The sequence below is a fragment of the Hirundo rustica genome, chromosome 15 (assembly GCF_015227805.2).
Source record: "Hirundo rustica isolate bHirRus1 chromosome 15, bHirRus1.pri.v3, whole genome shotgun sequence".
Lineage (NCBI taxonomy): Eukaryota > Metazoa > Chordata > Aves > Passeriformes > Hirundinidae > Hirundo > Hirundo rustica.
Genome location: NC_053464.1, coordinates 2,438,466 through 2,451,346, shown reverse-complemented (window position 1 = coordinate 2,451,346; position 12,881 = coordinate 2,438,466). Strand labels below are relative to the sequence as shown.

General features: G+C 45.2%; 1 protein-coding gene across 4 annotated transcripts in view; it reads right to left on the bottom strand.

The window, feature by feature from the left end:
* Positions 1 to 12,881, bottom strand: part of CREBBP (CREB binding protein) — a 95,555-nt gene that overhangs the window by 20,884 nt on the left and 61,790 nt on the right. For 2 of the 4 annotated variants that reach the window (XM_040078712.2, XM_040078714.2), the window contains 8 exons: positions 12,542 to 12,666; positions 11,817 to 12,005; positions 9,971 to 10,390; positions 9,162 to 9,341; positions 8,760 to 8,934; positions 4,837 to 4,955; positions 4,456 to 4,695; positions 3,907 to 3,995 (listed from right to left, as the gene is read on the bottom strand). In XM_040078712.2, coding sequence (XP_039934646.1) covers positions 3,907 to 3,995; positions 4,456 to 4,695; positions 4,837 to 4,955; positions 8,760 to 8,934; positions 9,162 to 9,341; positions 9,971 to 10,390; positions 11,817 to 12,005; positions 12,542 to 12,666 — 1,537 coding nt within the window. The remainder of the gene's footprint in view (positions 1 to 3,906; positions 3,996 to 4,455; positions 4,696 to 4,836; positions 4,956 to 8,759; positions 8,935 to 9,161; positions 9,342 to 9,970; positions 10,391 to 11,816; positions 12,006 to 12,541; positions 12,667 to 12,881) is intronic. The other 2 variants (XM_040078713.2, XM_040078715.2) reach the window with 2 other exon arrangements.

The following is a 12,881-nucleotide window of genomic DNA, read 5'->3' as shown; positions in this document are numbered from 1 at the left end:
ATTTATCAGGTACATTAAAGATGTGGAATCAATTAAGCTTTATAAATTGAATAGAAGGCTAGGTACAATTTTTGGTCACCAGACCAAGAGCCAATCCAAGCCATACTCAGCCAAAACAATTCTGCAGTTTACCAAACCAAGCTGAGTAAATTGGAATACAACTCTACGAAAATAACAATCTGCATTTGAAAAAATAAAATAAAATCAAAGTTACACGGACTGGGTTGGGGGGGAGGGTTGGTGGGTTTTTTGTTTCGGGCTTTTTTTGGTCGTTTGTTTCAGATGAACTGGAACCAAAGCTGTCAGGGTCACCAAAATAAAAGAAAATAAAATAAGGAGGCTAAATGTTTGGAGAGGTTATGAATTCACACATGAACAAAGGAACAGAGAGGCCACAGCTGTAAAACGCAGGAAGGCCACAAAGGATCATCCAACTAAAGGAGCTTTATGGAGAGTGAGAGAGCGGAGGCAGCGATGGCAGCACAGAACAAGGCAGGTTGAGCACTCAGACACCGGAGCCGTGGGGATGAGGAGTGTCACAGGCACCAGGGAGACTCGGTGGCACAGAGAACCAACAAATCAAGGGGGGAGACTGATCAGTGGCAGCTCTGCCCCTCGCACACACCCCGACACCTCAGCTGTGCCATCCCCCAGAGCTCCCGGCTGCGCTGCCCTGAGACAACAGCAGGCACGATGGAATGGGATGGATCAGAATTCCTGCTGGGACACATCCTGGCCAGGGAAGATGCTCCCTGAGCCCTCCTGAGTCCCCTGAGCACGGCTGAGGAGCCTGGAAGCTGGTGCAGGTGCTCCAGGAGCACAGCTGCCAGTCCATCCGAGCCCCTGGGCGTGCCAGCACAGCCAGGCTGAGCCCGCTCCACCTGCACCCAGCTCCTCCCAGGGCAGCTCCACTGCCACAAAACACAGCACCCTCCGAGGAAAACCCGGCTCTGGGAGCTGGGAGTGCAACACAGCCAGGCCAGGAGGAAAACAAACGCATTCCGTGCATTTGTTAGCGTTGGGGGTGAGAGATACACTGTGGTTATCAGAGAGGAGCGTTCAGGGCTGGGTACAGACACTGCACATCTCATTTCCACTGACTTCCCTCGCCCCTCACACCCCAGCCCTACACTGAAAACACAGTAGCTAATGATTTCTTTAAAAACCCAAACACTAGAGCTTCAGAATTTTATATCCTTTTATACATAGTGCATTTATTTTTTCCTACAATGTGCTGCTTTAGATTTTTCTTAAATTCAAGTCCCCCACCAGTATTTTCCTTACTAACACAGTAGCTCATCGTTCTAAGAGTCAGACTGGGAAGGACTGAAAGTCAGGAGGACCCAAGTACAGGAGAGTGAAGCCAGAAAAATCCATGGCCAAGGCTCCTATTAATAATTTGCTACGTTTAAGCAGTCCCAGAAAAGGTTAATTCTGATCCATTTTCAGAATAATTTATGGGCTTTCAAAGCACTCTAAGCTTTAATCCATGATATTAAAATGAGGAAATAAAAACTGAAGTACGGTGAAAATGAATCACCTAAAGATCATGAACGTTTGTCCATAAAACAACCAAGGTGAAGCAATAGCTGTAACTTCTTATGGATGTGGACCCTCCGAAACAGAGACCTGTCTTTTGCATGTCACCACAAATATTCAACAAAACCCACAAAAAACACACAATATTCCAGTGACAGCAGCCATAGAAACCCCCGGGAATGTAATTATTGCAACGCATCGAACATGAAAAGCTTTTCAAATGCAGACTGTTCAGGTGACTTCCACTGAATAAAGAGCAACATTATGGTTCAAGACCAAAGTCCAGAAAATGCTCAATCTCGGCATTAACAGGTGAATTCCCAACTGTAATTAAGTGCAAAGGCAATGCTAAATTCATAACTGGCTGGCAGTACTGACAGGAAACACCGCTCGGATTTCTCAACTGGATATTCACACATGCAGCACATTTTCTGAACGCTTTAACCTAAATTTCTGCCTTATTATGGCATCTAAACGGCTCTACACCAAATAATTAACTTCAAGATCGAACTGTAGTGCCTGAGTTCATGTATTCAACGGTGCCTCAACATTCTCAGCTGTAATTTAGTCATGTGATAAAGTGGACTTTAAGTGCATCCAATTTTGCCTGCTCTGTACACAGAAAATTCAAGAATGTTTGACCAATTAAAGATCTGCTGGAAGTCATGGAATTTGTTTTTCACTTATTTATTACTTGCTTAAGAACATCTAAGATTTGAAGATCACTGTCACAGGAAATTTGAGTCAGTTTAGGGCTTTCTATGCAAAATGGACTATTACTTAACATTATGGTGATTAATCTTTAGAAATATCATTTTTAAAGCCCCATTCATTCATCCTGCATTTAGTGGGCCTGAAACAAAAAACCTCACACTCCCCCTGAACTCAAGCCCACCCTAAATCACAAACCCCTACCTCCTTCTCAAGGCATGACTTATATGGACTTTCATGTTTATACCTGGCAGAAAGTGGAATATTACAGCGCAGAGGAACCCTCTGCTGCACCCACCCTGCACCTCTTGCTAGTGACCAATATTGCCTTCCATGGAATAATCCCAATGATTTAACACAGACTTTAATTGGGAAGGCAGTTTTGAAAGAAGAACGAGCCCTTCTTCAATTCAGTTCGAAGTTACCAGTATTCTTTCCAAATACAGAACGCGTAACACGAAAAGTATTTTAAATTTTACCAACATTTAAGGGTATGGGTTATTTTTCCCCAATGCCAGTACTGAGCTGTCTCTTTAAATATAAATTTAATTCCTTTAATTCTCATCAGCCTGACTTTTCCGAGTCCACAGTGGCTGTATAAAACCTTTTATGACAGCTCATGAATTTATTCCTGCCTGTCAATACTTTCTGCCTCTCAAAGGCCACCCAAGGCCCCCACACAAGTTGGGATGACACATTTTCCTCTCCCCCACTGTGCTGCTCCAGCGTGGGGCTCAACAGGCTGGGAACTTCTCAAGAGCACGTTTGGAGAGAAGGGATGGCCCAAAAAGATGAAATACAAGTGTTGGAAGTCTGAATTGGTTCTGTGACTTCACAGCTGGCAAGGCTTCGAGGCTGCCAAGCCTCTGGAAAGCAATTCATAACTTCCTTTTCCCTGTTTAAAACAAAGCTTTTGTCTCAGCCCACTTGTATTGTGCATTTTATTTGGAGGGGGAAGACACACATCATCTAAGAAATCAAAATTAAAAGCCAAGTTTTAAGTTTGCTTTGTGATTTTAACAGTGGTGATTGAAGAATTGAATGGAAAAATCAATCTAACAATTGTTTGTTAATAAAAATAGAAACACCGGGTCCTAATTTTAATTAAAAAATAAAGAGAAATCTTAATTTTCACAGCTTCTCACGGAGTCTCTGGGTAGTTTTTAATGCTATTTCCAAGCTAATTTAAATATAATCAAGCACTGACTAGGAAGGGGAAACCTAAGTCTTGCAATCAATCACTGCACTCCTTACTTGGCAAATTCTGGCACTAACTTGTAAACAAACCTGCATATTCTCACGATTCCCCCAGAGCAAAGTAAGAGGACTTCCCAGTGCCTTTCTGCAGTTCTGCCCTTGTCCCTCCAGCAAGCCCTGCTCCTCATTTCATGGCAAACACGGCCAACCTGAGCTGCACTGAAGCACTGCATGGGGCAGCCTGGCTAAGAGCAAGCACTAAGGAACAGTGTGCCCCACACTGCAGCACAGAAAAACCAACAGTCACCTGCAAAAGGACAGCAGAAAAAATAACTTCTCCCTGACTTAGCTGAGAAAGGAAAGTAGAAGTGAAAAATCCTCCTCATCCTCTGTACGTGTAGAACTCAAAAGAGATCTCACTTCCCGCATAAGGGAGAGAACCTGGATTCAAGGATTTACCTGTTCTGGTAGCTGTAGTAGGCAGCGTCCCGGGGAATGGTACACAGCTGCTTGCCATAGCAGCACAAGGTCTGGGGAGAGAACTCATACTGCAAAACAAGGGAGAAAAGCAGCTTTACAACGGGGGACTGCTCAGCAGGGGTCTGTAAAGCAAACCTGGGGCTGGTGGCTGTCAGAGGACACTACCGTGGCCATCACACTTTTCCAGCTGCTGTGAATGTACCAGCACAGCCCTCTCAATGTGGTGACAATCATTAACTCTAAAAGCAGCTGACTCTGCTTTATGGACACGGGAAACCAGGCAAGAATTTGAATACTTCCTATAACTAAACAAGGTGTCCTCCGAGGGAGAAAAACACAACAAAAACCAAAGAGCAGAGCTGCTCTCGACCTTTTCAACTCTGAGCGTATTTACAATAAAGCCAAACTTTTAGCAGCCCTTCCATTCGATATTTCCATTTTAAAACAAGACTACCCAAAGCTGAAGCTTTGCCTGCTGACTCCAGCTGGGCTGTTGGGAAGAAACCCCCGGCACAGCGGGACACCCACCTTGCGGCCGCAGCAGTAGCCCAGGGACTGCATGACCGGGTCGATCTCTTGCTCAAACACCTCGGCCAGTTTAGTGCAAAACTTATACACCCGGGAAGTCTTGCGGTTGTAGAGCCAGGCGTTGTTGAACATCAGCCACACATCATCCACGTACTGCCAGGGCTCCTGGTACTGCCCCGTGTCCAGCTTGCGCTTGATGGTCGACAGATCCATGGGATTCTTCACGATGTCGAAATAATCCTGAAAGACACGCAAAACCCCGCGTCTCTAAGAGGTTTCCCATGCGCCGAATAGAAAAGGCAAGATGTTTATGTGAGCAAAGATGAAACAGGAGAATATTTTGGAGGGTTTTTGGGGTTTTTTTTTTTAATGCCAACTCACCGGAATCCCTAAAAGCTGGGGATCCACAGGTTGTCTGAAAGGAAGGGACTCGGGGTCCTGCCGGTACAAAGCTTCCAGGGTGGGCATGAGAGCTTGGCGCAGCTCCTCGGGCTTGAAAACTGGTAATGGAAGTCAGAGAGGTTACAAAATTGCCCTCCACATTTCCAAATCTCTTGACTCCCCTTAAAAAACCCCAAAGAAATACGCTAACTAAAACTCTGCAAAGGGTTTTCCTGATCAGAGGCAAAACCTCACTCAGAAGAGGCAAACACAGCCTTGTGTTTACTCAGATCACAGCAGGTGATATTCCCAAAACAGGGAGATGGAAACAACTCTAGCCCATAATGATACACACTCCAGAGCATCAAAAAAAACCCCTCAAAACTTACACAGAATCAAATTAAATCAATTCTTTCAACACGAATGAACCTTTTCTCCTCAAAGAACAGACTGAGCATAATTTTCCCTCCCTCCCTTCTAACCTTGCTCGCTATTTCCAAGCCAAGATTCTTCCAGCAAACCCCACTGCAGCGGGCAGGGAGGAAGAGCCAGCTCTTCAGAGAGTGACCAGATGTCCTGAGAGCTGGCACAGGAATTTTCCTGGCCACAGTGTACAAACAGTCCTGGTCTGATGGATCGTTAATTGATTTTGAAAGTGTTAATACCTCCAGATTTCTGTGCCACCACTTGGCAACAGTGGCATGGCAACAGCCATGATTCTTTCAGGAGTGGCTGACAAGGACAAAAAAAGGCAATACATTTTCTGAAAAATAATGATAACTTGGAGAGCTCTTTGAGCATCTCAGCAGTGTAATTACATTTATTTCCTTAGGAACAGCGTCTTTAAATAGGGAAGAATGCCTATCATTGAGAAAAGAAGACAACTCAGGAAAGCAGGATGGCATCTCCTATTTATCTACCTGGATGAAATGAGAACGATACGCATAAAATGAAGCAATTAATTCTGCTAAAAGCACTTGAATCAACAGGGCTCAGCGACCCCTTTGAGGCTGATCATTGCTTTTCTCACTCAAACAGTATTTCGGTGTGATATAAATTGCTTTTTGGGACATCTAGATCAAAATCTATGATTTTAAAGAGTACACACAAAAAAAAAAACCCAGGAAAACAAATTAAGCTGACACTACTCCATTGCCTGTACGATCATTTCAGCTGTTGCCACAAACTCAGTCCCAACAAAATGGCAATTCTCCTCCATATTTATCAATACCATATACGCAGGCACTTTTCCCTACTATAGACTCCCAAAGTTTTATAAACAACTCTTACACATTATATTATGGGACGCTCAAGAACAGAAACAAATATTAAATTCCATTAATGAGGAACAGTATGCTCTGATTCAGATAGTTCATAATGTGATAATCTGACTTATTTCATGTAATGAAATGTAAAGGTCAAAAAGTACCTTTTAATACTCTTTTCTGACTACCTGCTTGACACTGCTTTTAGAATTTTGTCCTAAAATAACATATCACTAAGCTACAGTATCTTTCAAAGTGAATCCAATCTTATTCTAAACTCAGAGATCCAGCGTGACTTTTGCCAAGTTCCTTAAAGACTAATTATCTTTACTGATAAAGTTTATAGGCCACTTTCATTTTGAAGTTTGAGAAGAAATCAAAATGAAAATCCAGTTGCTATTTCAATTTATTACTTTACCTAAAACCATAAAGAAAAGTTGCCTTCATCCTCAGCTTGCTCTGCCTCTAAGGACTATGACCAACACCAGCACATTTGATCATAGCATCCCCCTGTACGTGGATTTTACAAGAAAGTTTTGTTTTTCCCTCTCTCCTTTTTCCAAAATTAAATGCTCTCAGTTCTCCTCCGGTAGCTCGAAGACCTTTGTAAGGAGCTGGCATCCAGTTACCCCATTTTGTCTTGGATGTGTGGGCAGTAAAAAGAAAATGGGATCTTTGCCTGACTCACCATGACGTATAACCTACCAAAGAAAAGTACAATGCTACCTTTTTAATTTATTTTTGCCTTTTTCAAACAGAGGCAAGGCTGCTGATGATTACTAAGGAGAAAATTCATAAAGGAAGATAAGACATTTTCAAAACTACAAGGACAACACACACAAATACACCTCAAACCCAAGCTCTTGCAAGTTTTCCATTATGTCTTACAAAGAAGTGAAGAAACCAACAAAAACTCATCTTCAAGGTGAAACTAAAGCTGCCACCTAGAAGGAGACAGGAGCTGCCCAAATGAATATTACAGTGGGTTTTTTGAGACTGCAAAGAAAGGAACCACAGCCTTCCTTTCTTGCTCCGATTTGCCAAAAAAAAAAAGGCAAAATAAGGCTCTGCTTGCTAAGTTATAGCACACAGTCCATGGCACGTCCCCTTAGTGCCGCTGTGTCCCAGCTTAGGGTGGGATGGCCCTCAGGAATCTGCCTGCATGGGAAGGAGGAAGAATCCCCAGGACTTCTGCAACCCATGCAAAACTCCTAATCGGTCTCTCCAGCAGTTTTAAAATATCACTTATCCCTTCAGCACACTCGGCAGTAATTACTTTCCAATACCTCTTGGTTTATTCAGCATTTTTAATACCAATGCTCGATTACCACCGAACAAACTCCTGGGTGAGGAAATGTCACCGTTTCAGCTCGTGGCTGTGGCTGTACCTGCAAACTTAGAGGGTGACAAAACTTCCAAGATGAAATTGTGTCACCGAGAGAGGAACTGGAATATGTGGTGACCCAGCGTGAACCGACCCTGCAAGAACCATCCCCTGTGCAAGCGCATTCCTAGCAGGCAGCAGTGATTCCTTCCACTGGGAATATCACTGGCTCAGAAATGCTAATAAAGCTTTCCAGTCCCCGTGTTACATTTGGGTTGGAAAAAGCTCTGCCAGTTGGTTCGGCAGAGTGCTCTCGTTTGGGTGCCCCCCGTGCTGCCAGCTGGAAACATCAACCCGCAGGAAAATGTGTTTTAGAGATTTATCACAAAAAGATTATGGTTAGTAACCAAATGCAACCCAAAGCACATCAAGGAGATGGAGATTTTTTAGACGTTCGCAGCATGTTGAAAGCTTCTCTTTGGTTGGAAACGAAAAACTAACCACAGAAAACATCACTTCGATACAGCAGATGCCAAAAGACAGACGTCTCAAAACTGCTAAGGTTTTTGAGTCCAAAACCTTATCTTGCAGCCTGCCACAAAGCCTGCACTGCAAGCAGAGAAATGTATTTCTGCTTTAATAATCTTATTTATTTCTTACTAACACAAGGCACTCAAACATTTATATAACCTGCAACACCATGAAGTTTCCTTGAGTACAGATGCAGTCACACCTCAATCTGTGCTGACACTGCAGCTTAATTTAAGAGACTGCTGAGCAAATGAACACTACACTGAAAACTTTCAAGTGCTGCAAACACGGGACTCTAAAATAAATGTTAAGCCTCTTGCAGCAGTCCAGCCTTGGAGGAACACAGGTTCAGGAGAGTTCAAGTGCCTGATTCTCAGAAAAGTGACTGACAAAACGCAGGATAAAGGTGGTGTGTGCAGCCTCTTAACAGGAAAAGGAAAGTGATGGATATCCTTGGTTACTGAAAGCACTTTTATCTGCGCTGGGCTCTCCTCAAAGAGCACCAAGATGCACAGGGAGGGATTTATGTATTTAATTCCTCCAGCAATCACTGCCTTACTGCCTTGGCCCTCCTGGGCAGGCACTGCTGAGATCAAGAGCACAGTGACTTGCTTTTCTCACCTGATTCATGTAACATTAAAGGAATCCTACTTTCAAAATTAAGTTACAGACTATTGATCTCCCAGAGCTCCACGTGCTGGAAACACAAGTGCAAAACAGACCTCCCAGCAGGAGCTGAGACCGTGGAAAACAAATGTGAGTGAAAGCAAAGCACACAAGGGAACTCGGTTTCACACACGTACTTTTCTTGCGGGGCTGAGACGGTGACGTGGATTGTGAAGTGGCACTCTCCTCTTCCTCTTTAACCTCTGCTTTCATCTCAGGCTTCTTTTCCTCAATTTCCATTGGCTCCTGCTTCAGTTCTGTTCCATCTGTTTCCTCTTTTATTTGTGAAGATCCTTGTAAATCCTCCTCCACCTTAAGAAAGGACGCAACGAGAGGTACTGTTACATCTACGACCCAAACTCCAGCCATCAAAAATTTAGTCTGAGACTGTTGAAGCACTTTCCATCCATGGCTTTCCTCAGGAGTTACTTTGCAGTAACGACCCTCCTCTCGCCCCTTAGCTCACCGAGTCAGACACATCATTAAGTGCTTTTATATCTACCACTGCTTTCAGTTAAGCTGTAGAGAATCTCATTTACCTCAGTCTTAGCTTCCACTTGTGTCTCACTAGTCTCTGGCTCAGTTTCTTCAGTTTTAACTTCTGATTTGCTTTCTAGCATTGGTGCATCTGGTCCTAGTTGCTGGGAATTCGTATCAGCACTAGCAACTGAGGCAGGGGTGGGGACCCTGTTATCAATACTAGCTGCTGCCTGGGATAGCTGTTGTAAAAACAGTACAAAAGAAAGACACTGCATATATAGAAATATTTTCCTTTACTAAAAATGAACAGCACAAAAGAGACATGAGATGATATTCTACAACAGTGCAGAACATGGATACAGGTCACTGTAGCCAAGTTTTGATATTACACATTTAATAACTCTGCTTTACAGAGGAGAAGCCAGGGAAGAAGAATTCTGCCCCAAAGAGGCTTCTTTTACAGAGAAAACACCTGCCCAGTAAAACACTGTACATTCCTCGAAACGTGCATTTGCCCTGGCTGTATCTTAAAAGGAAAAAAAAAAAAACCAAACCAACTACGCAAATCTCAGGATCAGCAAAGATTCTGATCATGGCCAAACGGAGTAGTAGGCCCGTTACACCTCACCCTTCTGCACACCGCCGCCCATTTCACATCGAGCAGTTCCGCCACCCAACCCCCGCTCCTTCCCGCAACGCCGACCGCACGTGAACACGCGCGCTCTCCACGTCTCCAACCAACCCCCTGGCCCGAGGCGGAGGCCGCTACGGACAGCCGCGGGCTCGACGCGTTCGGGACACGGCGCGACACACAGGGACGCTCGCGGGACGTCGCGACGCCGGGCACGGGGCGCCGCCCGCTGCTTACCGGAGTGCCGGGCGGCTGCGCCTGCACCGACGTCGGCTGCTGCTGGGCCGGCTGCGGGGTCGGCACCGACTGGGGCTGGGCAGGGGTCTGCGGCTGCGGCGTCACCTGCGCCTGGGCTGCCGTCTGCCCCGTGGGGGTGCTCTGGCTCTGCGTGGCCGTGGGCACGGAACCCGGCGTCGGCGTGGGAGTTTGTCCCGAGGACGAGACCGGCGTCGACGGCTGGGCGGGCGCCGCCGGCTGCGGAGGAGTCATCCCCGGGGGGGTCTGGTGCTGCATCGGCGCCATCCCCGCGGCGCTGGACGCGGGGGGCGCGGGCTGGTGCAGCGGGGGCTGCGTCACCGGGGGACACGGCAGCTGCCCGCCCTGCGGTCCCAGCATGTTCATGGAGTTGGGAAGAGCAGCACTGGGAACCTGCCCCTGCTAGGGAGAGAGAGAGAGAGAGAGAGTCTCACAGAGCCTGGAATCACACTTATCCTTTCAATCACAGCCCCGAAGCCCTCTCTGACAGGACGCTGTCAGTGCAAGCAGATCAGCCACAAAGGATGCTGCTGCAAGTGACTGCTCCCATCTTTGTCATCGCTGCCATCGGCTCCCAAGGACCTTTCTCCCAGATCGAGTCGTGCCATGCACATCTTGCGTGAATTCCGCTGGCATACAGAGGGAATCCTCGCAATCCCAGTAACACAGAAACCCACAGGCAGCCTCTAAATTGTGCCATTAGCTGGGCAAAGGTCAGGCTTTGACACAAAATGGTTTTGAGCAAATACCCGTTTTTAGGCCAGGACTCTGAGGCAGCTCTGCTTTAGAGGCAGGTCAACACATTTAATGCTGTTGTTGCATAGAGCGAGACTTAAGAAGAGTCTTTTTGTTTTCTTTTTAATTCTAATTAAACTGTTCGAGGTGCTTCAGAAAACCTGGGATTTGTTTTTCAGAGCAGCAACAATAAAGTACTCTGGATGTACTTAAACCTTTAAGTGATACATTTTACCGAAGGCTGCATCAGATAAATGGTGATAAAAAAGAATACTCCGTCCTCAAATGTAACTGTTACTCTTAGAAACACAAATCAGTTAATTTCCTGCAGATGAGGTTTCAAATTTAAAACACACTTCTATATTGTCTTTACAGAGGCAGTTTTATGGAACTAAGTGCATTGGGAAAAAAATATTCACCACAAAGGCAGTCAAACAACTGAGCCAGGGCCCATGAAACTGTAGATATTCCATCCTGAAAATATTCCAAATCTGACTCGACAGAGCCCTTCATAACCTGATCTAAGTAATCTCTCTGGAGAACTCTGGAGGTTTTAACTAGCCTAAATTACTTGGGCTGAGAGTTGAACAACAAGCCTTTCCCTCTGCAAAAGCAGATACTTTGGCATCACAAGAACAGCTGCTACTTCACTGACCACTACTGCAACAGAAAACTGTTACAGGAAAAAACCCAACAATTTCTCTTCAGAAGCAAAGTTAAAAAAAATTTTAGAAGATCTTGCCCAACCACTTCATTATAATCCTAGCTTTAAAGTTAGCTACTCCGGTCCACACAGAGACAAAAAATATGTTCACAGGCATCCCATAAACCAATTTCTGATATTTCCCCTCAAACTCTCGTCAGCCTGCATTTTTAAGGGATTTAAATCAGGAGCTGCAGGCGTTGCGCCCCCATTAACAGATGTCGGTAAGTTGTGTAAGAGCTCCCGAAGAAGGCAGATGTCACCCAGGATCCCCCAAAGCTGGGGTGACTACATCAAACAATGGATACAGAAATACAAATCAACAAATATAAGTAAATAAGTCAGAGCAAAATAATTAGGAGCCAATAAATCTTAGAGAATTCATCTCACCTGTGCCACCCCGGCCTGGGCTGTTGACTGACCCATGCCCACATTGTTCACATTCATAGCTCCAGTGGATGCTGGGAACTGGTTTTGGGGCAGGAATTGGTTCTGGGTAGGAGCCTGACCCATCATGTTGCTGGAATGAGCTGCCATCATGTTCTGTGGCTGAGACATTCGGGAAGGAGACATTGCCATCTGAAAATTAACACCCAGATGAACTAATTACCATTTAGCATCATGGAGCCGTACAAAGGAAAATACACTGAAATAATCAAAAGATAGGACAAAAAAATAAAAGGAAAACTGGCTTAATTACACTAACTGGAAGTGGGCATATGCCTATAACTTCAGCATTTGTTCCACAGCATTCATTATTTTGAACAGGTAACACGCAGAGCGTTAACTCTGTTTCGTTCTCCGGGGTGAAAGACAGAATCCGGGGAAACGAAAAATATTTTTGTTTTTCTAAAGAATAAACCCATGTTTTCATGTAAGAACAAAGGTTTCTATCCTGCAAAGACAGTAGATGCTCTTCCACAGATAGCTGGGGATTACTGCACCTGTGGCACGCGCCCCCGTAAAGGTCTGCTCGGTGCTTTTGGAACACGTAAATACTGCAAACAAACGCCTCGGTAAAAGCCTGCCATGAACTTCCCCCCCAATCTGCAGCAGTGCTGTGGAGGTTTGGCCCTTTCAGAGGGGGTGAGGTGTGGGGTGAGGGGGGTACGAACCGCGGGCACGGCGCCCATGTTGTTCATCTGCACCGGGTGGTTCATCGGAGACGCCGCCCGCGGTCCCAGCGGCGCTTGGGGCATCTGTACATTCCCTATGGACATGGGGTTAAACTGATTCACTCCTGCAAATGCACCCCCAAAACAACTCATTAGGAACAAGTCAGCAGAATTGATGGATCTATATTCTACTGTAAAATTAACGGTTATTTTGACTGCAATTCGAGTGCCCCGCTCTTTTATCTGTTAGTTACTCGACTTAACAGACAAATCAGGATGCAAGAAGTGTTTAGAGCACTACTAGTTAGGGTGAAATACAATTTTTGGTGTCTTAAAAAAC